The sequence below is a fragment of the Ooceraea biroi genome, chromosome 4, assembly GCF_003672135.1.
Source record: "Ooceraea biroi isolate clonal line C1 chromosome 4, Obir_v5.4, whole genome shotgun sequence".
Classification (NCBI taxonomy): Eukaryota; Metazoa; Arthropoda; class Insecta; order Hymenoptera; family Formicidae; genus Ooceraea; species Ooceraea biroi.
This window is the reverse complement of record NC_039509.1, coordinates 2,529,195-2,554,919: the sequence shown is the minus strand read 5'-3', so window position 1 is coordinate 2,554,919 and position 25,725 is coordinate 2,529,195. Positions and strand designations below refer to the sequence as shown.

At 39.4% G+C, this 25,725-nt stretch overlaps 2 protein-coding genes across 8 annotated transcripts in view; one reads left to right on the top strand and one right to left on the bottom strand.

Moving 5' to 3' along the window:
* LOC105286970 overlaps window positions 1-25,725 on the top strand; it is a 242,273-nt gene that overhangs the window by 169,750 nt on the left and 46,798 nt on the right. The gene's annotated exons all lie outside the window — the stretch shown is intronic.
* Window positions 9-6,147, bottom strand: LOC113561831 (glutamyl aminopeptidase-like). 2 transcript variants are annotated; one of them, XM_026969213.1, is made up of 3 exons: window positions 1,998-6,147; window positions 1,122-1,615; window positions 9-790 (listed from the first exon to the last, which is right to left on the bottom strand). In XM_026969213.1, exons 1-3 carry the CDS (start codon window positions 2,001-2,003, stop codon window positions 244-246), a joined length of 1,047 nt encoding a protein of 348 aa, XP_026825014.1. In that variant the 5' UTR covers window positions 2,004-6,147; the 3' UTR covers window positions 9-243. The 2 variants fall into 2 exon arrangements, with proteins under 2 accessions (XP_026825014.1, XP_026825013.1); XM_026969212.1 differs by having other exon boundaries at window positions 1,122-6,147.

Sequence of the window (25,725 nt, the reverse complement as noted above, 5' to 3'; positions counted from 1 at the left end):
TACTATTCCACGTGCTACTGTGCTTGCTACCTCCCGTTTGTGGGCACTGCTATCTATTTCTTCATCATAAGTAACGAGCGATTCCCTGTAACATAATATTTAAAATGCTGCTATATACATATATATGCAAAGATATAAAAGTGTAATATAATGATATATATATATAAATTCGTAATGCTAGTATCATCGAACTGTAATCTTTCAATTTCTTTCTTATTCAGTAGAAATGTGATTAAATTTTAATTAATAAAATAAAATGTTAGTTAATAAAGTAATAATAAGAAATTTGTTATCGCTATACTTATAAAGAATGATTCTCCATTTTCCGATGACATCATCTTGCATGGCTGGAATTGCAATATGATTTGCACTCATGATATTTCCAGGAATTGCACGGTACCACTCAGCATCTATGATCTTCACAATCACATCCTCTGAAAATTCCATAGAATCTCCCACGATAGGTCTACTGCGTATAGTATGAAATGACTTATGAAGTGTATCTGATGTAGCACGTAATATATATTTCTCGTTAAAATATAAATCAGTTATTGTAAACATCACTTGGTAAGTAGATATTGAGTCTGATATGATAAAGGTTGTCCACATTGAGTCTTGTTTCTTCTGATCATGTTGCGTAGATGATCCTTTTGACAAGGTTGGCCATAGACTATATTTCTTCTTATGATTGAATTTAAACTGAAATGTTGTTTTAAATTCTGGCTCGTCCCAACATGGAAACCATTTTCGAGCTTCAACAGAGTGAATATTTGTTGCCACCAATGTACTCCTGTTTTAAGAACATTTATAATATAATACAAGTTGTCAAAATAATATTTTGAGTAGAATTATCAAGATGAGCAACAGGCAATAGTGTTTGTTTTATTTAAAGAACAACATTTAGCGTATTTCACGTGTTATTACAGAGTAATAAATAATTTGGAAGAAATAATGTTTATCATACTGATGTTATTGCAAATATATATTAGGCAGTCACTTAAAAGTATTTATTACTCTATAATAACACATAATACTTATTGCATATTAATGTGTATTTTATTAAACACTATTAAAGTATTATATAAGTTTTAATAATATGAGTACTTATAATGTTTACTCACTGTTTAGTACGTGCTGCATGCCAGAATAAAATTTTTAAGTAATCCTCCTCTATGTCTTTACTAATATTTTTCTTGTATGATATGAGCAAGGTGTAATTTCCAGGAGATAGCTGGTGCTCGAAACAGAGGTTTAGCATGTTCTCCTCTCTGTAGTAATCTATATCTTTGGGGTCACATGCCGTACCATTCTTCGTAACCAATTTTATTCTATTTCGACTCGGTTCGGGACTGTGTAACCTTATATTTGACGTTGTTTTGAAAATTTCGATATTAATTTCGCAGTCGCCATTTAAACGGTCCAGCGTTGCAAAAAATGTTATGTTGATATTATAGTGTCGTGGCAGTACATTTTTTGATAACCGATAATCAAGATCTTTACATGTTTTATTTTCGGTAGACTGATGTCCCTCTTGTATACATGTTATCACGGTAGTGAACATTATACCGCATAGAAATAATCGAAGGAATATGGAGCCAAGTTTCGTTTTAAATATCTGTAGCAACATGATCAGAAAAAATTAAATGATTATAAATATCCTTTCATGAAAACGTCATTTTCTTTACCTAATTTTTCTTTTTCAGTGATAAACCGTATTAATAATAGTGGTAATATCATTTTACAAGATTTTAAAACGGTTATGAATTTTGTATGCCACAACCGATAGGCAACCGCGATAGGCAAATTTAAGCAAAATACATAATACCATGTCAACTTGCGACACATAAAGAAAATAACATTTATTTTTTATATCAATAAATTGTACTTTTCTATGTGCTTCTGGTATCTGTATTCCATTGTTTGCTCTTTATCACTAAATGGAATTTTATCTCTAAATGGAAATATTGTAAATGTATCAATTGTTTCTCATGACTTACCTGCATTTTTAAGTACAGCAATTTTAATTTATATAGAAATCCGTTTACACAATTAGCTATTATTACCGCTAAAGTAGCTCTTACGCTGGAAACATGTCAATATGCTATCATCGTGGTTGAATCTTACCACGACCAAAGGATACTAATATCTGAAATGGTACAAGAAATGGAAATACGTATACGTATACGTAAACATATGTAAGATCACACATGTAATAGTTCTATCAGTCGCTGAATGTAAACAGATTTCACGAAACAAGTGAGAAAGTCATACTAACTTGTAACGGATGGTTAGATTATTATCGAGAGATACATTAGATTAATAAAAACTGTTAAAATATAATATAATAATCATCAAAGTAAAACCCATCTTTAGTAGAAGAACTATAAGTAAATATTATTTGTATAATGTGTAATATATATGTTATATATCTCTATGTAGTAATAAATAAAACTAATAAAGCAATCATATCAATGCTATCAGGAAATTAAAACATAAGAATAAATAAAACATAAAACATAAGATGATTCCAACATAATTACTTGTTGCATTTTATATTAAAAAATATGCAATTCTATATTTGATACTGTAGCTTATATTGTTTCTAATCAAATAATTATGAGACATCGGAGTTATGCTAAAATGCTTTACCATTTTGTTTATTACGTCACATACTACGTTATCTTGCTATTGTATAATATTATAGAACGTTACTCACTACATGATAAAATAAATGTTGATAATTTCTTGAAACTTGTTATAATATGTTGTATCGTGCGTAATATAACAGATGCTGTAAAGATATATATAAGTGTATATAAAAGACAAATAGGTATTTATAAAATATTACTTTCTATATTAATTTTATTTCGTTTTTCTAAAAAAGATTCTATATTTAACGCAATATTTCTAATTTATTTTTATCGATTTAAAGTAAATTAGATATATTACATTTTTCTCGAATTACTATTCATATATGCAATACGCGAATAATGTTAATTAAACGTTTCATTTTTTTCTCATGTTCTTGCTAATATAAAATGTATTTCGTTACGATTCTGGCGTTTAAAAAGATATTATTGCAATATGCTGCATCATATGCTTGTCAGCATCCTAATGCAAATATGTATATGTAAGATAATTACCTAAGTCCACGCGCGTCCCCGCTTTTTTCTCTCTCAATGGTGCTCACGGGAGATGTTCGCGTGCATCAGACACACCTGAATGCGTGCCCAGAGTACTGCATACGCAGTCATGTTCGGCTGCTGTACGTAATTGGCGTGCATGCAGCGACGGTTTGCACGGCTAATTTCGTTCTACGTACATGCAATAATTTTTCTATTTCCTCTGCGTCGACGTCCCGTATCTTGCCCATTCTCGAGTCCCTCTTCTTCCATGTTGCCGTGCCCGCTTTCAGCGATAGACGGCTTTAATTCGCCGAATGAATTTTTGATGGCACTCGTTCCGATGCGCATCGAAACCTCGTAAATCGGTCGACGCAACACCATCCCTCCTGATTCCGACGATCTAGCGCATTTTTCGAGCGCAATAAATTACAACGGTAACAAATGGAGAAAAAGCACCTCCCATTTTAGTATTATATATACGAGGATAAAATTAATGAGGTTTAAATTAATGAGATTTAGATGGACTGCTATATCTTCTTGGACAGTCAAGTGAGACATGACGTCCAAGATATTTCATTGTTATATTAATAACTTTGATAAAAATGTTTGATATAGTATATTTTCTTTCTGTATTTTTTTATATAATTTTATCAATTATACTTTGCACAGAGAGATACAGAAATCTATCTCAATCAGATCTCAATTAATTTTCTTTTGACGTATACAAAATTATCGCTGGATTTTATAGATATAATAAATTCATTGAAACTCGTATCATTTCGTATCATTCATTACATGATCGTTATAATTAACTCGTAATGAGCAATTCGGACTGGGTACGATAAATTATAAAGATAAATTATAAATAATATCTGCATAATGAATCACTGGTTATTAATTACATCAAGACAGACACTTTGTATTACAAGCATTGAATAAACATAGTTATTATTTAAGCTCTGCAATGTAATAACTGCAAGATTTATGTGATATTATCTACAACGTTCGAACATTTATGCCAAATAACTCAATAATTAAAATATAACAGATTATATTTAAACACTGAAGAAAGATATTACAAAATCATAAAAACATATATATAATACTTAAGAAATAATTTTTATTATAATAATTTTTACGCACAGTACAAAGACATTCATTACATATAGTTTACGGAATAGAAAATTTATCATTAAAAACATAAAAGCTTAAAATTATTAATATTATATTATTAAAATTATAAACGTTGCATTTTTCGTATTTATAACTGAAATGCTGGATTTCTTTAACCGCCTTTGCATTGTTTATTATCAATTGATTTATTTGGTAATATTATTTTCACGAACGTATTCATACATTGGATTACGTTGTAAGCATGATTACTGTCGGCTGCATGTGCATGTCGTCGTATTGCATGTGCTCCCACGATGTTTATGCGGCGCTTAGCACTCGCAAGCTGCGGTCACAGCAACCTCACCGGTGTTGCACCGGAAGTGGCTGCGCCGGAACACGGTAACGCACGGAATGTCCGTGAAGTCAGTGGTTGTCGTAACACCGACGGACGAGCTCGCTATTCCGTTGCGTCGACCCGCTCCGCCACATAAAATTCTTACGTCGCTATTAGGACGCGCGGGTCCGTAAATTGTTTATGTAATTCGTGATAAATCTTGACAAATCTAATAGACCTTTTTTCATAAATTAAAAATCCAATTACAAATTTCTCAAAAATGATTCCTCATAAATTAAGCGTGCGCGAACAAATGTTAAAGATACATAAATAAAAAATATTGTCGCAAAATTTTTCACGGTTTTGCTTCGCTTGTTCTCCATTTTGCGAATGTTTAACGCTGATCTGTGACGAAAAAGAAAATATGTGATTGCTTTTAATTCCGAGACGTACCGCTGATGAAGCTTTTCGACGCTTTCGTGAATGATTTAACAACGAGTTATTGTTAATTGCCAATATTTCACTTTGACACATTGCAAAGACATATTTGTTACGACCGCACTACTGTGTCGTATTGCGCCGCAAGTAGATAAAGTCGTGGTTACACATTATCCCGCAACAGCCAGGCCAAATGCAATATTGCCATGTGTTGTTTGTAGGTGTCTCGCATATCTCCTGTCGTACATGCTTGCAAAGTGTAACTCTAAAATTCCTGCGGTGTATAACTGAAACGTTTATCCCGCGTATGAGCGCGTATTGGCCAACCGCATTTTCATAACGGCGGAACGTTATGACAGCCATTCCAATCATTAATCCTTTCCCAGAACCATCGAGAGAATTATTCGCGAATCTTTGAAATATTCAGGCTTTTGTATTGATTGTACCAATTAAATCAAGCAAATGAAAGAGTAGTGCTGGTTTGCATGTTTAAATCGACGAGGGATTAAAGCATGAATTTAATTTATGCTGATGAATTAAATCAATTTTTTTATCAATCTTCTTATTATTCCAATCTCTTGTATATTCTTAGCAACGGTTATATAATGATCTGCGAGAAAGACTTACAAAGTGGTACATCACTTTACAGCACTCGCAGCTAGTTTGTCACGTGTATGTATATACGTTGTAAATAGAAGGCAGTTGGCGCGCCAATTCCCCGGCAGCCGGCCTCGTCGCAATATTGCATTGGATAGTTTGCAAGCACATCGTCCCGTTGGTCTGTGTAACGTATAAACCTGCGTAAGCTTCACAACTTCGAAGTTCCAAAGTAAATAACGTACACGTGCTCTCACGATAATCCGGCAACTGAACTTTGCAATGAAATTTTGTTCCACTAGCCGACCATATCTTCCTCCTCTCGTATTTTTCATAAACGCGAATCTCGATATAAATCGAGTCGAAAATAAACATTGCGTTTAATCGCGATCAAAAGCTATTAACTGTTTAAAGTATCAATGTTACTATCATATTCCTCATTAAATTTAAAAATATGAGTTTATTATCAGTATATGATCAGAGATAATATTTTAAATTCATAAATACGATATTGCTTGTTTATATATATATATATTTAATTTTTCATATCGATGGAAAAGGTTTAACATTATTTTTATTTTAACATTTCAACATTATTTAACATTATTTTTGCATAAACTGTGAATCGAATATTTTATGAAAAAGTAAATGCTGAGAAATGATATCAAGAACTGAAAATTATTCAATTAAGTTATTAAATAACTCGGAACATGCCATGAAACTAATTAGTACGTGCATTCTTCACTGGATCGTTTAATTGGAAGGGGAACGCAATTACTGTAAGCTACGGCGTCATATTTTGTATCGCAACTCCGGTCTCGCTCCTCGCCGAGAACTCGAAATGAAATTACGATCGATGCAATGACCTCACCGGCCGATTGGAAGAAATCTCCCGAGTATTAATAATAATCTCGATTTCCCTGCGACGCGCGCGCTGTGAACTCATTCTACTGCCTGACATCACCGTGCGAACGAGAATTTCCGCGCGACACCATGTTAGATCCAATTATTTCCTGCGCCCTTCCCGTGGAAAGAAAAAATATCTGAAGAGAAGCTTCGTGTGCCTGATAATCGAGGTATTTTACATTTTTCTTTTCCTCTCTCTCTCTCTCTCTCTCTCTCTCTCTCTCTCTCTCTCTGTAGAAGAAGAGATCGGCTAGATGAACAGACGAGGGATAGATCGAACAAGAGAGAAAGAGAGAGAGAGAGAGAGAGAGAGAGAGAGAGGAAGAGAGACAGATAAAAAAGATTGAATGAAAAGGAAGCATGAGAGGAAGGATGATTTCGCGAGCTAGGCAGCTGCGAGAAGTCGCTGTTGTAAGGGAGAGAACCGAGCAATTGGAAGCAGTAGTTCGGTTATTTAAATCGTCCTAACGCTAGCGTCTTGATTGGTCAAAGCGATGTAAATGTCCCTTCCATCTTTCTTCTCGGCTGCAGTCTGCGGCGACAATTTTGCTAATGCGAATCTCAGCTGCAGGACCCGCGCTGATCCCGAGGAAGAAAAAGAGGGTTGAAAAGTCCTGCTGGGAGAGATCTCCTCGCCGTGTCTTCTTCCGCTGACCTCTCCGCTCCTCGGCCATAAGTGCATTGATTTATACATCTTGAGACGTATTCTTAATAAAGAAAGAGATATAACGCGAATAAAAAACAAGATAACGTCGCGGATATTATTTACAGATGATTAATGAAAGATAAGGAAAACTGATCGATGTAGCATAAATAAATGTAAATGGCTCGAAATCAATCAAAGGAATCTGTCGTTGCGACTGAGAACCCAGTTTCCTGGAAACATTCTCTGTCACATGCAAGTATAATATAAACAATTGCCGCGTTTCATCACAGCGATGGGAGAAACATGACTGATGTAACGGGCACGTGCACCGTCCTCGAGAAATAATTGACACGTGTGTAAACGGAGGCAATAACGGCAAAGCCGGGGACATTCGCGCCACAAATTCCCTGACAAACGACGACAGATTGAGATATACGACGCCGGTGGCCTTTACTCACCGAGAGATTTTATTAAAGTCCTCCAACGGCGATGTAATACCCCGCACAGCCCAGGTTACATAAACCCGGGAATAGATAGCAGCCTGGCCCGGATCCGGGAGAGAAAGAGGAATCCGTGCGCACGAGCGACGCGAAATATCAACCGACCTGGCGACGACGACCGCGGCGATGACGGCGACGACGCATCTGCGGGATTGCGCGGCCTGATAACTGAATTCCGAAAAGACCGTCCTCCGCCGGCGAACGAAATCCTTTCCACCGAGTGGCAGGCGGGCGCACCGGACGGAAAATAAACGTAAAAATGCTACCATGGAGGTATCCGTGCAGCCACTGAAATTCCTCGCCGACGAGGAGGTTCCCATCCCGAGCTGTTCCGCGTCGCTCGCGTTCGCCGAACGATGGTTTTAATTCCACGGAACCATTCGCACCGACCCACGGGATCGCCCGAGAATAACGGAAAACCGTAAAATAATGGGAAGCAATGCATCCGGAGTGGCATCGCGACGACTGTTAACGAATTTCTTTTCACTAGTGCCACGAAAATAGTAAATTTATTTTTCAAATAATGATGAACATGAACGAAAAATATTTTGCGGATCCTTGTATTCGTGAGACTCGATCTCTGCTTACAGAATTTTTCTTATAAATATATCTTATATATATCTTTATTATTTATATATATCTTATATATATATATATATATATATTCTGATATATATTTTTTTTTTCTTCTAAATATCTAGCGGCATTGTTCGTTAAATAGGCGACGAGACGTGTCTCGAGGAGTGCTTTCAATTTTAACATTGCAGTATCATTATCGCACAGGATCTCCCTTCCGTGGCATTGTACATGCATGATTTCCCATTGTGTGCAGTATCTCAGAACGTAAATTAAGTTGCGGGGGGGAGGGGGAGGAGTGTCTCGAGCAGTAGAGGAATTTGCACTGTAGAAGTTCGAAGCCAGCAACTCTCTAGTCGACACGCGTGTAACGAGTTCGAGTACAGCTAATGATCTATACACCGAACTTCGAACTCAGGACTGTTCCCCGGTACACGGATAATACCACGTGCGCGCGGCCGAACAGAGCAAACATCGTGTACTTTTTCGATTCTACTAACGAACCAAGCAGAACCACCTCCGGAATCCTCGGCAGGTTCGAGCGAATCAAGCGAGCCTGCAGCGTGTGGATCAGGGACCGCGATAAGAGCGAACGTCTACGAATTAATCCTGCGAAATTGACACATGTATCGTGAATGAGGGGGAAGAAGAAACGACCTGGCAGAATTTACTGGCAGCTGGAGCTGCCGGTATCGAAACGTCAGGAATGTCGAGTGAGAAGTTGTTCGTGTCGGTAACGCTAATTGAACAACTTTTCTGCAATAAGTTCGAGCAGCAGTAGCGGTAGCGGTTTTCAGTTATCCTTGCTGTCACGTCCGATAGGATATACCCCGCGGAATCATGATCGATGCCCGCGGCGCACGTAACCGCGCGTAGTTTATAGCCGTCGCTACATGGGGTAGAGACCGGCAAGAAGAGAGTTCGAGCAAGGCCATTAATTCGTACGTGTTGGTGTCAGCCAAGAACGGATAAGTGCGCCCAACGGAAGATATATATCTCCATTTAGGCGGAGATGGGACTTACTCGTTAAAACCAGACCTTATACCGGGGGTACTCTCTTAATAAATCCTCTCGTTGTGCTTTGCGCGCCCGGCGAGCCATTCCGGACTCCACGGAGGAATCGCTGCTTTCCCCTCGTGTTCCATATTAAGATTATATTCGTCCTCAATTAAGCGCTACATCTTCACCCGGCGGGCTCGCGCCCGCCGTACACCGGAACGAGCTGTCGTTATCTCTGTACGCGAATAATCTCGATAATACCGGTGTCACCGCTGCAACGCTTTAATTAAGAATCGTTGGAACTTGTTAGGATTAGAGCGGCCCGCACTCGACGACATCGCGTGAAATTTGCCGCGATAACGACCACGCGTAGCCTCCCTACGCGGCTCTGTGCAACCCTCATCCCGCATATTGGTATGATATGATATACCCTGATATCTCCCAAAGAGAAGAGCATTTTAAAACTCACGATTCGCTGTAAAGAGATACCGTCCTCTTCTGTATCAATAATATTCGTGGGTAAAACGTGGATTCCAGCTGGTATCTCCAAGTAATCCGATTGTGCGTACAATTGTGATAACAGTATAATTGGCTTCCCAATTAATATAATCGCTGGCAAGAGGTAAAGTCAGCTGGAGTAACGGCTGAATTTGTACAAAGCGCAGCACGGGTATTTACATAAGATTACTCACTTTTTCCATTAAAAGTTTGGATGAAACTTTAGATAATAGCACGCTTTTGCGTTGCTTGCCTTAAACACTTTCCTTAAAGACAAACGATTCAAGCATTCGAGCAAAGCGAGGTACGCCCTTTAGTGCGACTTCATCCTGTTACGGAAAAATTTCTCAAGAGAGATACTAAATTCTCGGAACTCAGTTTATTTGGAGGGAAAAAAAAGAAAGGAAGGAGAAAGATTCACTAATACATTTGCGCCCGTCCCGTCTAGCGAGATACGAATTTAATACATTCGTATCCGTCCCCGATCCCTTATCGAATCTCCGACAGATTTGATTTCGTCAGAACGCTAGGTTGATTGAATCCAGGGTTTCGGAACCAATCCTGAGGTCGTAGCGGTACGGATATCACTGATCGATTTTCGCAGCAAGATTGCACGCATCGATCGTTTGTATCGACGGCAGTTACTGGATACGAAGCTGCATACGAAATAATTAAAAATAAGCTGTATATAAAGTAAGCCGTATATAGAGATAGTAAAACGATCAGTAGTCACATCTCGTTTACGTATCGAGACATCTCCATCTCATTTAGTAGCGCCGCACGTGTCCCTGAACCGCTAATTGCGCAAACGGTACAGTCACCGTTCAAGGCTTGACATCAATCAGAATAACTTTGCAGCAATGCGCAGTTATGGTTAGTTAGTGATAGCTCGTAATAACGTCTATAAGCCACTGATTGGGCACCAGATTGCAGTACCGAAGCCACGGTACGCCAATCGAGATAATGTTACACTAACGCAGTTAGCTTTACGAGCGTATAAATGATATTGATTACGTCTTCCGTGTGGCTAACAACAACAACCGATGCCTGTCATTTACCGGTTATTAATCGCTAAGTGATTATGATTAATGGCAATAATGATTACTGATAATATTATTTTACGCGAGTCAATAATTATTTTGAGATTTCATCTCATTATCAAGGAATTAAATGATGGAACGAGAGTAAAATAATGTACGAGTTGAAGGTATTAAAGCTGTTTTCACATATTCTATTTTGCAGCAAGATAATTAAATTCCGGTATTAATAACAGTCGAATGGCGCACGTCGTTATTTCAAGAAATCGCTCGCATTACACAGAAATCGATATCTGGAAAATCGGCTTATATTGAAGATACCGAATGCAGCTTTACGCCAGCAAGCATCCGACAAGAGAAAGTTGCATAATCTACCATAATCCCAATTAGTGCACCGAAGACATTACGTCCCGGATTAGTTATACGCGCATTAATTGTGTCTCGGCTACCGTAACAACCTGCGAAACCATTGTACACCAATTTCGCTTGTTTCCGCCACGGCAGCATATTATAAATGCATATCGCAAATGCAAGCTCGTTACACTGACAGGAATATAATTTTGAGCCGGCGCGCTATCTTAGTTTTATCGAAATTACGTAGAATTAAATACTCGCGAGCGGAATCTCGTGTATCAGGGATGTACCGAATATTACCGTATCTCTCGCGAAACAGATCCTCACTCGATCGAAACTCGAAAAATCCGCAACCTCGACTCGACCAGCAGAGCAGATCTTTATACAATATCGTGGCGCACGGTGAAACGTATCGGAGAAAAACCTTCGCTTCCTCCTAGTGGCGCATCTCCGAAGAGAATAGGACTCTCATATGAGAAAGTTCGGACGAGATATTCCAGCAGCGGACAAAAATCCACTTCGGGTTCCCGCTATGATAGTCTCCCCGGTGAGCCCCGAGACCGAGAAATCCTTTTACGCGAATGTCATATCGGGTATCTCTATGCAAGCACATCTCGAGCTTGCGTCGATGTTCAGCTTTCTAATGCACCTCCGCTAAACTCACGAGCACTGTTGCTTTGTGCGGCAATCAGCTGGAAGTTATGAATATCTGCTCAAACGCGCGCGTTAGAATTCAATTAGATCTCGCGCCACACATAATTGCCATGATATGAATTTTTCTTTATTTTTTCGAGCAAGAACAATATTTTCACAATGTTTCTGTTTAACGAAATAATTGTCGTCGGACGTCAAATCGGATTAAACTAAAATTAAACTAGTTTTCCTTCAACTTATTATTTCTTTCAAAAATTATTTTGCTGAATTGACTTGCAAAAATTCTACAAGATTAAAATTTACGTATGAGATTAGCATATCTATTCAAACACAGTAGATGAATAAATCAGTATACTGCTTACTAACGTTTAGAAATATTATAGCTAGATATAAGATAGGTATACATTATTCATGAGGAAAAGCTGTGCAGGAATTAGCATAATGCGACGAGCAGTTGGTAACAAATACGTAGCTCAGAGAATTATTAATTTCTCAGTTGCATGTATTTCGTTGTGATATGAGTATGAGAAGATAATATCATGATACCCGTGAAGCTTATCATCCTGCTAAAACTAGCAAAAACCGTAATCGATCTTGCACGAACATATTTCCTCAAGCACGAAAGGGATGAGACTTTAATCTACTTCGCTGTCGAGACTCTTAGCGTGCTGTCTTAGGCGAATGAAAAGACACGGATACGGAAAGGCCATTTAAACCCGCAATAATTACCTCTTCACTCGAAGTGCGATATAATCATAAAAGCAACGATTTTCAAAGGTCTTATATGTAAATCGAGTCCTCGCAGCATTTTGCGGTACCCCTCAGAAGTATTAACGTTAATGAGCCGCGATGAGAAAATGCAAGTTCAACGGAAATGAACTTTGGGAGATCATCTTGTAAGAGCCACCTCGAACTTGTGAAGGTGTTACTAACGATTTAAGCAAAGTCCATAATTTTGATCACCTCGATCGCGCAATTTTATTTAATATCTTTTTAATGTTTGATTTTAATGTTGATATTTTCTTTTTATAATATTAATGAATTATGTAACGTCACCTCATGTTTGATCTTTCCATTTATACATGTCTTTTGATTTGTTATTAATGTCATGCTTAACTCGTTTTCTTTCCTTCGTCGTTACTCTTTTTCGAGCTTAGTTCACTTTACGCCATCTTCTACGGGCAGCTTCCTATCTTCCTTCGTCACGTTTCACTTGCAAGACTTAGTTTCTCAAGATACCGGATACCAGCATCTGTACTGATACACAAGTTCTCCAGGACACCCTAGTGCAGTAATGTACATTTCGCGTAATACCTTGTCTTTCAAATGGGAAACGCAGACAGACTCTTGAAGCACCTTCGATTCTATATCCCGGCAACATCGAAGGAGCATCCGCAGATGTTATAGGTGAGATGCTGGCATTAATGGCTGGATTGTTCGAAGGTGGTTCGTAATTAACTAATAAGCACGTCCTACGACGGCAGTTCCTACGCGTCAGCCCGAAGGGTGCGATTATTTCGAAGGTAAGAGAGAGAGAGAGAGAAGCGTGCGATCTCAGGCACTCGTGATTAATGGATGCCGCGTAGAAACGACATGGAACGGGAGATAACATATAACAAGAACTCACAGCAGTAATATCCTGCAGAATAACTCGCATATGCAATTTGCTGAAAACCATGTTACAAGATTGGAGGCCGTCATCTGCATCGCCGCCGATCAATCTGATGAGATTGGACAAAATAAAGTATAAGTTAAAAAGTTTGGCGTTAACAATTAATCATTCTTGTCTCTCATTGTCTCATTTAGCCTTTTTAAAAACCTAAACGGAATAGGATTTGTTGGCACGATAATTCAGAACTGTCAATACAGTTTGTCACCTGTCCTCGCCGGACCTTACCGGAGCGTACGAGATCTCTGGGAGATGAAAACGAGATCCAACATTTGGCAAGGTTCAGCAAGATCCGGTGAGGCCCTGCAAGGTCAGAAGATGTCTAACAAGATTTGGCAAGTCCGGCAAGATCAAGCGATATGGGTCGAAATTTCTTGGCCACTGCGCCAAAGAGTCCCGTCCAGTTTCACGGTTTACATTTCATTTCCTCTGAGTTCCCGTTTCATGCAGAGTTGTCCGGCGAATTCCTGTCCGACTAACACAAAGATATTTATTGAATATGCGGATCTCTTTGCTTTGAGAGAGAGAGTTAACAGTAAACAACAAATGAGTTCTGCTTTGCAATGGAATCATCATTCGTTGTTCACGATCAGTCATTCTCGCGTATCTCATTTGTTATTTTTTAAAGCCAACCGGCATTATCATAAACTTTTTGAGAAATTGCACGAGCTCGAATACTTATTCGCGTGCTTCGTGAGACACGAATTATTACATTTTTACGATTTTCCAAGTATGACTCCAATTACGACTGTAAGCATTCCTGGACTTCATTCAGACGCGAGAACATTTTTCACATTTTACTTCATTTTTCTTATGTTTTCATTTTAAATATGATTCTAATGATTACAGTATCATTTTACCGCATGCAGCATATTCCGAAAACTTTAAATAAATATCTGTTTACTACTGAAGTACGTATATGCGTTTGTTAATTCACGTAATTTTAATAGCCTCGGAGATCGGAAGCGCTTCTATCCGAAATATTTCATGTAATTAAGAATAAAACGAGCAACACGGCTATTATCAGTAAAGTGAGGATGGATTCTGTTCATCCATTACCGTAATTCTTCCGCGATCTTGCCTTTTTCAATCTCCTGCCGCTATCCCTTGAAACGATCCAGCACGCCATTTTCTACCTTCGCCGACCGGGGTCAAGTGTTCATCGGGCATTCCCCGCACTCTTCCGTTGACCGTGGGGTCGCATAATGCCCTCCTTCGAAATGCAACTCCCTCCTGAACAGAGTCGTCCATTGCGGGACGATCGATCTTATCCGTCGCGCTTTCGTTCGTTTTCTCGCCAGCCCGCCCGCGAGTTATACGAGCCAACGAATCGTACTCGGCTCGACTCCGGCCGCCGTGATTTCCTCCTTCCCATTTCGCTAGCTTTATTTCACGGGCGGAATTTCCGGAATTGGCAAAGCCGACAGTGGAATAGAGGTGAGCTTATGTTACCCTAAAATATTGGAAATAACAGACAGACGCGAGACCGCGCGCTAGTGTTTTCCTGCAACGATGAGGGAAACACTAGAAGGATTCGATTGTTGATTTGTCGTCGGTACGGGACGAGTATCGCAATACGTAGCATGTGCAGAGAAAAGAAAATATCACTTCGCTTCTACGATACTTGACGCCAAGTCGCCAAGTGTAAGTTACAATTAAATTACCGGGATCTGACGTCGAAGCTTGATTACTGTCGTAATGAATGATCGTTCGCGAAAGAAGCTTCGAGCGCACACCACATCGGGATCTCATTGAGAGCGACTGAACCCGATGTCACAGTTAAGTCGTATAAAATAATCGTCGCAATCGCAATAAAACTTTACTGCGAGTAAAATCGTAACGAATACATTCCGCTACCCTCTCGACGGCACCTTTGCGTTCCCTCTGCGTTTCCTCCGCGTTTCCTGAGACGTTTCCTTGGTCATACCGACTATCTTAAGTGTCTTCCAAGGTGTCGCGAAAGTTTCATTATCACTGCGGCCGCCGCTGAGGCGTAGTTTCACGTCGTCGCCGCGATTCTTCGTTTCCGTCCTCCTGAATGACGAGGATTCGTGTAATGTCTCGTTTGCAAGTATAATAAAACTACCATCGTCTGGATCAATGATACAGTCGACTCGTTAATTCTTTCTTTTGCTTGTCCATATTAATCTATTGTGCGCAAAACGCAACTTTTCCGCTGATTTCCTCTTGTTTAATATTTTTTCGCCGTTGAAAAACGCAGGACCGATTAATCTCGTTTCTACCTCAGCGCTCTTCAATTTTTTTCGCTATCCAAATCGGTCTTTATACACGGATGTCGAGTTTCATTTCAATTTGATTGCAAAATGTACCAATATAGAGATATGATTTCGCCGGGTAGATAAATAAATGGAAAAGTTCAACAGCAACAATCGCTATTATCGTCGCGGTTAAATATTTGCGACAGAAGCTTCCTGCGCAAAATTAAACGAAACCGCGGGTCAAGTTTGGACGGACATAAATCGACATTTGGCAGCTATAAAAGTAAATATTGAATCCTCGTTATTAGCCGCGAGATGCGATATCGATATTTTCGCTGCATTGTTAATTATAATTATATTAAATATAAATACAATTACCGTTATATGAAAAAGAAATACATTAATTAAGAATAAATATCGAAATATCGGTTCAACGCGGTTGTCCGTCATCATCGTTACTTTATGAGCGTAATATTATTCTCTGACGTTTAACGCAAATTTATGCCGGCTGGACGCGAAACGTAACGTGACAGGCGATTGTATCGCGCAGTTTCTCGAATAAAAATGATTTCCGCACGTCACGTCCGAGAACGTTGCATTATTCCCGATCTGCGGGGACCGAGAGAACTCGGCTATCGTGAACCGATCCTGGACGTCCGGCGAACGAAATATCGAATTGTTCTCAAGATACATTGTCTGCACCCGGGGAAAGGTCTCGCGTTTATCTCGTCGTCGTCCCGTAGACGGAAGACAGGATGACCGTCGCGGGAAATGGAATGTCACATGGGGAAAGTGCAAACTGTCGGAAATTTATTAGAACCGCGAGATAATTTTGCCGCGCGTCTCGAGATTCCGTTGAGAAATCGCCGCGCGCTTTCGAACTAACACGTGTGCATCGGTATTCAATCCGGAGCTGTCCCGAGACTATTGCGTGCACCTAACTAAATAATTCGAGTCAATAACGAGTTCAATCTCCTTGAAAAGAAATTCGGTTTTGATAACAATATAAAATATAATAATAAGCTTTCGCACTGTTGATTAATATTATCTGATTTGACTTCCGGATTAGCCGGAAGCCAAATCAGATATTTGTAGTAATTACTGCACTCTCTTCCTGATGCCAGAAATTTCTCCTAACTCGCCGCAGTGAGTAAGGTCGAAAATTAATCTAAAACTGCAGCAACTTGTCGCCAATATTTATCATCTCCGCCATGCGAAGTACAGAGCGATGTTACAGACTTATCTTCCGTACTGCGAGAAGAACGTTCTCGCGTTTATCTCGTCGCTAGTATCCTGCGAGCGAACGTTCGGACGACTGTCGCGAGAAATAGAACGTCCTGCGGAGGAGAGCGCGGACTTGTCAGGAATTTATTCGCCTTCTTATACTGGAGCTTCGCAGGGGCGACCTCGGCTGAGGAGTTACAAGACTCTTTCCTCTTCACCTTATCCCTCTTCTCTTCTCTTGGAGGCTCCGCGCGGCGGAGGTGAGCGGGTGCGGGAAGTGAGAATGCCGCGAATTTTCTGAATTTCACTCGACGCGAGAGGAACAGTCTCGAGGCAAGAGCGAGAGCAAGATGAAAGGGTGAAAGGACGAGAGGAGACGCGCTCGAAGAAGGAGGAACATGATGCGCGGCAGGATATTGTGTCTCGGAGTCTGTCGCTCTTCCACTCTGAAACAGCTATGTTCGATCGGTCGAAATTGACTCGGGCAACGGCGATTCCTTCCTTTTTTCCTTCTGTTCTTTCATGAGGAAAGAGAAATCGAGATGTTACGCGTACGGTGCACGAGAAGTACGCGAGCGGATCGTGGAACCGACGCGGAAGTGCGTTCCAACGTTGATGGTGGTCGCGGTGGTGAATGGCGAGGCCGTAAATTCCAGGACTGGCAATCAAGGACCTTTCAATCCGCGTATGCACGGTTGCTACCGCGAGGAAACGGACGCAATAAAGCGGGAGATTGCGTTTCCCCTGAGAACGATTTTTATGTAAAGCGAATATAAAGAAGCAATTTCGCGATGTACGACTGCGAGTCTGTAACTTCTTAATGTTAATCTTCCCGAAATTGAATCGGCAGAGAGAAAGAGAGAGAGAAGAAAGAACGAAAGAGAGAGAGAAATTGTAATAATTATTTATACTAAAAATTAACAATCTCTCATGTATTAATACTGAAGGTTTTTTTTTGTTTTTCACCGACGCGCACATAATGCGTTCAGCAGTTTTAAATATTAAATCGTTTGTCCGAGTTAAATATTAAATTTTCCTATAAATTCTCACACGCGATCACTTTCGCTACTTCATTTTTATTTATACGCTAATTTTTATTCATATGCCGCCTTCATATGTTTGCGAAGCATATTTGAGTAACGGACGGAGCTTCCCACTGTCACTTCCCCCCGGGGTCATGTTTATAAATTTAAATCCGCGCGCGATAAACGAATCAATATCGATGCAGATGAGGCGAAAAGCCGGAATACGGTCACCGGGAAAGCCAATCGCCGACCGGAAACTTTACGAGAGTTGCTCTAATTCCGCCTCGACCGACTTTACGATGAACAACTGATATTTCTGACGATATTTTTGACGATATTTCTGACGATTATTTTTCCGCGAGAATTTTAAAGAGAGTTCCCGCGTCGCACGATGATTTGTGTAACTCGTAAGACGGAAACTTTAGTTATAACCGGGTCATGACAACATAATCTCATAAAGGATCTAAATGAGAGTCGGTGCTCCTCTTGATTTCCGGAAGCGCGTTTTTCGCGCCGAATTGCGAACTTCCAAACAATCGCGAATATCATCAATCAAAATCGGCCAATTCCGATCCTGATCGCCTTGTCAGGTGAGCTTTTATCAGAAACTTGCGTGATGGATATGTTATATCTAATTAATCTTCCCGCGATCGATCGATTTATTCCAGCTGCGGCAACTCGACGAGAATCGCCACGCGGGTTTTTTCCGCGTCAGAACGCTCCACGACTTGCGAGGAGAGTTGCACGAGCGGAACGTATATATCTTGATCGTTGAAAGCATGATACAAGCCGGCCGGCTAGCTCGCGGGGCTCTCGACACGGAAATAATAGTCAAATAATCCGTTGGTCGAAGGATATATATCACAGGAACAAGGGACCTCCGGGAGAATATCGCGGGGCACGAGAAAGGGTGATAGCCGTGAAATAGTGCGCAAAAAATCCTTTCATCGCGAACATCGCGACCGGCATCTTACGACGAAGCTGGTTCCGAGCGTGTTATCCGCGTCGCGGCGGAAACTTTTTAATGAAATGTTGTGACAGGCGCATAATGCACCGGCCGCAGACGAAACTTCCGGAGACGGCGACGTCGTAAGGAACTCGCTTCCACAATGGAAGTCGCGGCGCGGCTCGAGTTTCCGGCGATCGTCGAATTGTTGAATTTAATTACCAAATCGTGTGTCGTGCATAGAAGAGAGAGAGAGAGAAAAGGATAGAAAACAGAGACAGCAATAGCGCAACTTTGTACACACTCCCTTAAACTTGCTTGCTCCGCTGCGATCAAACTCGCGAATCGTTGAATGCGTTAAACGCGAAAAGCCGCGATTAAACCGCGGGACAACGGCGTCCCGAAACAATAACGAAATAAGTTTCTCGTCTCGGGGGATAGTCGGGCGAGCGAGAATTTAAGCGATATGAAAGTTCGCGAGAAATTTTAGTTAAGGCCTGAATTTCGTGAGACTCGGGGTAGAGTCGACGTGCACAGAGACGAGGATACAAACGGGAACTAGACATCACGGATAATGCCAGGGACTAGGGAGTGATATTTCGCAGTAGCTTTGTTTAGAGAGAAGCTGTCTCTCGATCCACAAAATTTGTAAACGTTCTGTACGGGACAGAGGGTATTCTCAATGGATGACGATGTTTCCATTTCGAAGGAAATGAACAGAACGGATACAAAGTGGCAACGTAACAAAGGGTGTGTCACGACCCGAGGTCCATTAAGATGCGGCTCGTCAAGTTTGTAGAACAAAATAGCATTGTGTTGTAGTAATTGTTCTCTGTGCACATAAAGACATACAAAGAAGTCAACTGATTGCTGCCAAAAGGATTGTAAGACATTCATTATTTTGCTTCCGTATTTGGATCACGACAAGTAGCAGTTACGGTGATTTGTTGCAAAAAAATTGCAATTTTGTCTAATAATTTTTTTTCTCGTCTCTAAAATAATCTTTTCTTTAGATACCTTCTTTCTTAAAATTATAATTAAATATAAAGATATGCAATGAATATAAAAACGATAATTAAATGAGAGGCTTGAACACACAGTATCATAATATGCAAAATAAGTATTGAAAGACAAATTAGTTTTGAACAGCTAATTTCATCAACGCATCGAGCCAAATGAGATGCAAAGTATCTCGACACAATATTATCTTCGCGAGTGAACCGAAGGCGCGGTCCTTGTAAAAAAATCGTAAAAGAGACTCTCCTCATTTTTACTCTTACGTCAACGTCTTGGAGCATGAAGACGCCTTCCACGGGTGCTTTTAATAAACGTAATAGAGTGTAAAGCTCCGAGATAAAGCATACCTCTATCCCTGTGGCAGCTCCTCGACCCGATATCAACCATGCCTCCATTCCATCCCTCGCCTGTTAACCCCTCTCCTCACCTAATCTCCAGGAACCTCGGAAGCAACGAGGTTTCGAGGCAGATCTGGCCACAGTGGCAATGACTATCCTTCTGCGAACCCTAGAAACACTGAATTGTTTCTAGGAACAACTATGTACATACCTCGAGCATTTACCAAATTGTACATTTGATTAGATGGATACGCTCGTTCTGTTGTTCATGACAATTAATTGCTTAATTTAAAACAAGTATGAGAATAATATTTAAACACTGGGTGAACTGAATCTCTTTTTCTTCTGCATGAAATCCTAGAAAAATTAAATGTTCTTTTAATAACACTTTTTTAAAATAATATTTTATGAGTGAACGAACAAGCGCGCGATGATAATAACGGATATTATCTGCTTTAAGTATACATATATTTGCTCAGCATCTGAAAAGAAGAGAAAAATTTTATAGAACCATATAATAATAATCATAATAATAAATAATAAGTAATAATAGGTTTATTTAGAACTTTCTTTTTGTAGCTGATATTGTATAGTTTTTACTTGCTCCATATTTTATAAAGTGCTATGGTCATCTCTATCGGATAATTGAGAGCATGGTAGCTCCGGAATAATTAGTGATCCGTGGAATTCTTGTTGTTATGATGATGATGATTATTATTATTATATATCATGTGTGGCTATTATCATTACTGTTATTTTTACTGTTATTACAAGCATTATTATTATTAGGATAATGTAGAAACTCTTTGAATTTTGATAACTTTGTGTTGCGCACGTGAAGCAAAATCCCTTGATTTAACATTCTCAAAGCACTACAATATTCTTGGATAATAACGATAAACATACAAGTTAAATATGTAGACTGCGAATACTAGAAAAACTCTTATTGGTGTTTACGGGTACAATTATTTTATGTTATCTTGAAAAGTAACATATATTTATTTCTAAAAGTTACTTCGTAAGTATAGTAAACTGTAATAAACTGAATACTGTATAGGAATAATATATTAAAATTTAAGTTTTAAATATAATTATATCGTATCCTTTAATAAAAAAAGCTTACGCTAGAAACGCTGAACCGTATATTCATAATGTTAGAAAAAATCTTTTGCCGAGTATTTTCATCTTTGCGTCTACAATTTCGTGTACGAGTTAAAATTACGAATTGTTATTTCGTTGAAATTCTATCGCGCGTTTATAATTTATATTACGAACAAGAAAACGCGTTCAAGCTAAAAATATTTTATTTCACGCAGTGAACTTTTCTGACAGCGACAAACAGAAATCATTTAATCATTTGACTCGGTAGCGTCAAAGAAAATTAAGGAATCCCGATGACAATTCGTAAGAAACCGAGAATACCCTAATTGAAATGGCGAGAAGTTTAATTAATTGGATTGAGAAAGTCTTCAAGCTTTCTCAGAACTGGAATAAGATTTTAAACTGCAGCGATGGTACTCTGACCGATGTAAAGAAGCTATGTTGCCTTGAGAGACGTTTCCATAAATATTTTTCTTGCTAATATTTAATGAGTGCCTGAGATAAAAAGAGGAAAACAACACGAACGATCTCAGAGGTGGACGATTTAATTTATCTCATCTTATTTACCAGTTCCTCATTCTCTATGATGATATAAGACGTCAAAGGACAGGACTATATTTACTCAAAGATCGTAAAGCAAAATGTTAATATCCAGCTCATGATTCGAGATCCTTAAGCATTATTTTCTAATTTAAATAATTATCAATAAATTACAGTTATTTATTTAATACAATTAAATTGCGTACACATTTTCACGCATACGCGTATTCTATTTTTATTATTTTATAAACATCAAGATATTTTATATCTTCTTTTTCTAGAAAGAGAAATTAGGTAAAAGTATATATTTCATTAACACGCGAAGTTAACTTAATTGGCGTGTCTGTATAGATAAAGGATTCATTGCTTTCGTACACGGGTGGCTCGTGTTCGCAAAATTCATCCAATTTCTAAAGAGCGAAGTGCGAAGACGAAGCACGTTTACGTGCAAAGAGCGTATTCCCGGCGCCACCATTGCTCCCAGCCGGTGCCGAGCTATCGTTCCATGATTTCGCAAAAGCGGTCTCATATAACAATGCATTTGCACCCAGGATGAACGGTAGCGCGGACGAAGGCCGCCGCTCGCAATCAGGGGTGAATTTACAACGAGGCGCCGGCTCTATTTCACCACCGTGATGGAGCCGGCGACACGACGACAGGATTAAATGCCAAGCTAGTCATAACCACGCCCCGGGGCTTAGAGACCCTTAGAACAATGGACGTTGCTTGCGAGTTCGACAAAAGTAACGCGGTCCGTCCACCGTCACACAGTGACGACAGTTTATTATCTGAGACGCGGAAAATTGAATTTCTCACACGTCAAAATCCAAATGTATTGTCTCGCGTTTCTGAGTTTCCTCGCAGTTTAATTAAAATTGACTCTCCCTGATTAAAATGTAATTTATGACTCAAGTATAAAATTGTATGTTATTTTTACGTTATTTATATCATATGCATGTGCATATATATCCTTTATATTTTATGTATTATTTTATCTTATTTTATTGTATTGATTTGTTTTCTCTAGAGAAAACTTTTTGTCCGTGACTTTTTATCAAGCTCACTTGCCACATAGCAAATAAATTTCAGCAGAACCGGATACAGAAAAATAAGTAACACAGGCCAGTCTGTGTTCCCTAGTTTTTCGCAACATTGACTTGGTAGTAGCAAGAAACTTGGAACTTGGTAATTTTATGGTAACGATAAAAGGGGGATAATGCTAATCCGGATAATAGGCAGACACCTATTTTCGTGGAAAATAGTGACTGTTCCTTCCTCTTTTTCTTTTATCGTTGATTACAAAAAGGATGTTATTAAGGTATATAATCAATTCCTCCGAGTTATACTCCACTGAGATTGCGGAAGATGAGGGTAGGTGGAAAACTGATAAGGCAGCGAACCACGCCATAAGAATTTCAAGCTGTCTGCTGGTACAAATACCTTTTTTTCTATCGATTACTCTGAAAGCGCTTGCAGATATCAATGCTGCATAGTTGAGCAGCCAAATCGATCGCACAAAAAAAAAAACGTTTGCACAAATGCATTTCAAAAAGCGTTTACTTTTATTCGGATTTTATGTTACACTCTAAACTTGCGGCCTTTTATTTAAAAACGTTTTTTAATAACTTAAAGCAAAAACTCAACAAGTTTTAGTCATGCAGAACGTCATAACTCAAATGAGCAGAAATAAAGGCAACGTTTATGGCAATTTCATGACATCTTTCATCTCTTATCTCGTTCGCCCCTTGCTTCGCGTTAATTGCTCGCCTTCTTCTTAAATGAGCATGCTCTTAATTGTCGTCCAATATTTTCCTGAAAGGCAATTACATCATGTTGACAATTACAGTGGAATTTATTTAACTGCCGGTGCCGGTATTTTTCTGCAGAAGACGGGGAAAACCGGAATCCAGAATAACGCGTGTAGTTACCTGCCATTTTCAGGGAAATACGATTACGTTAGGTGGCGCAGAACGTGCATACGTGAAATACGCGGCGCGTAGAATGGGGTGAGATGCACAATCGTCTCCAATCAACACGGTTAATGGATTCACGACCACGTTTTATCGTAATTACCTGACGCTAGCAGGTGAAGTATGCCGAATACTTGATTTCAGATTTCATCGCGGCCAAGATGGCGGCGAAATGGCGACATATCTGTGCCGCATTAATAGCAGTAAATTGGATCTGGCGGTGCATTAATATCGCATGGCACATATAGTACTGCATTAGTTACACACAGTTACATACGATATCTGCTGGCGCTGCTCTGATTGCGTAATATAAACGCGGCATTCGCCGGCGTGCCGCCACATCTAATGCAACTGCGTGCGGTGTTATTGCCTTCCGCGGGATTATTACCGTAATTGCATTTGTTACAACTCCCTGCGCAATCGTTCCGGCAATGTAGCCTTTAATACGCCATGCGTATTAGCTCGCGCGCATCCTTGCGCTTTCGCTCCTAAAAAAGGCTATACGTAAAGCTCAATCGAATTTCATTGTTATCTCTCCACTGTTCCGCTTGTTCCGCTGCCGATTTCCCCCGCAATGCATGTTCTTGTTACCGCGACCGCCTGTCACAGATGTCAAGAGGCAGAGAGAGAGAGAGAGAGAGAGAGAGTTTTAATTTAATCTTAATCATAAATTTAAGTAAATCATAAACGGTTGTTATATTGTTTCAAACTTACTAGAATTTTCTTCTATATTTGAAAGCCACTATAAACTTTAAAAGATTCTACGACGCTTTAGTAAGTAGTAGGTAATAGATAATGTATACCAATGATTTTCTATAAACTGTCTACTAAATAATTAAAACACGATTCGCAAAGAAGATTGAGGACAGTGGTATCTCATAAATTATACATTATATGTGAGATACTCTCGTAAATGCAATGCAGACCAATAAAATCAGCATTATGGAAATTACTAATAAACATTTCAAAGCTTACGTACGTAAATATTATTTTATCCATGCAAATCAATCGACTAATCTCAAGATTTACAGAATTCATACATTTTAATGAAATCCACTGTGAATAACAAATTTATGCAATGCATTTTCTAAACTAGTTAATAGAAACTTTATAGCGTAGCAAATATATAATTAATTCAACATTATTACTGTATAAATCATGTTATTAATAAATCAGATTTTTATAAATTCATCGGAATATTATATTGCAAAATTTCTCGTGCAAAAGTGCTCCCCCAAAATATATTTGTCACGATAAATCGCTCGCTACGAGTCTTAATTAAGCGTGTATTAATATTTAGGCTACATTTTTCTCTTTTCTCAGCGCGGAATGATTAACGACGCAACAACGGTCGCTTTGACATTTAACTTTGCGCACACCTGCCCTTTGTAACGTCATGGTAATTTATTAATGTCCATTACGGCGCCTTAATTATCTTCGCAAGAGAAACTGCGCGAATCGCAGAAATATCGTGTCTCCAGCGTACGAAGCCAGGTTCACTTTTCCCTCGTCGCAATTCAATATGACAAAGTTGTTGAAGATTCGTCGCGACATCGACGACGAAGATGAAGACGACGACAACGACGACAGAAACCTCGCATAAAGGCTGCTTTCAGAGCTCTCGCACTTTCCTCCCGCGGAAACGGAATTATGGGCCGACGCCTCCACGAAGATGTAATCTCAACCGGATTAACATATACCCCGACTGTCCGTGAATCTGTCCGCGTACCTTAGATCCCACGAAGAAAGGACTGAAGCGATGGACTGTGGAGAGCAGGGTCGTGGAATGAATAAAACCAAGGAGAGTCGGACTGCAAGAAACTGGTCTTTGCGATCGAGGTTTGTCCTTCCATCCTCGGTATCGTCGTCGTCGTCGTCATCGAAAAGGCGATTTGTGTT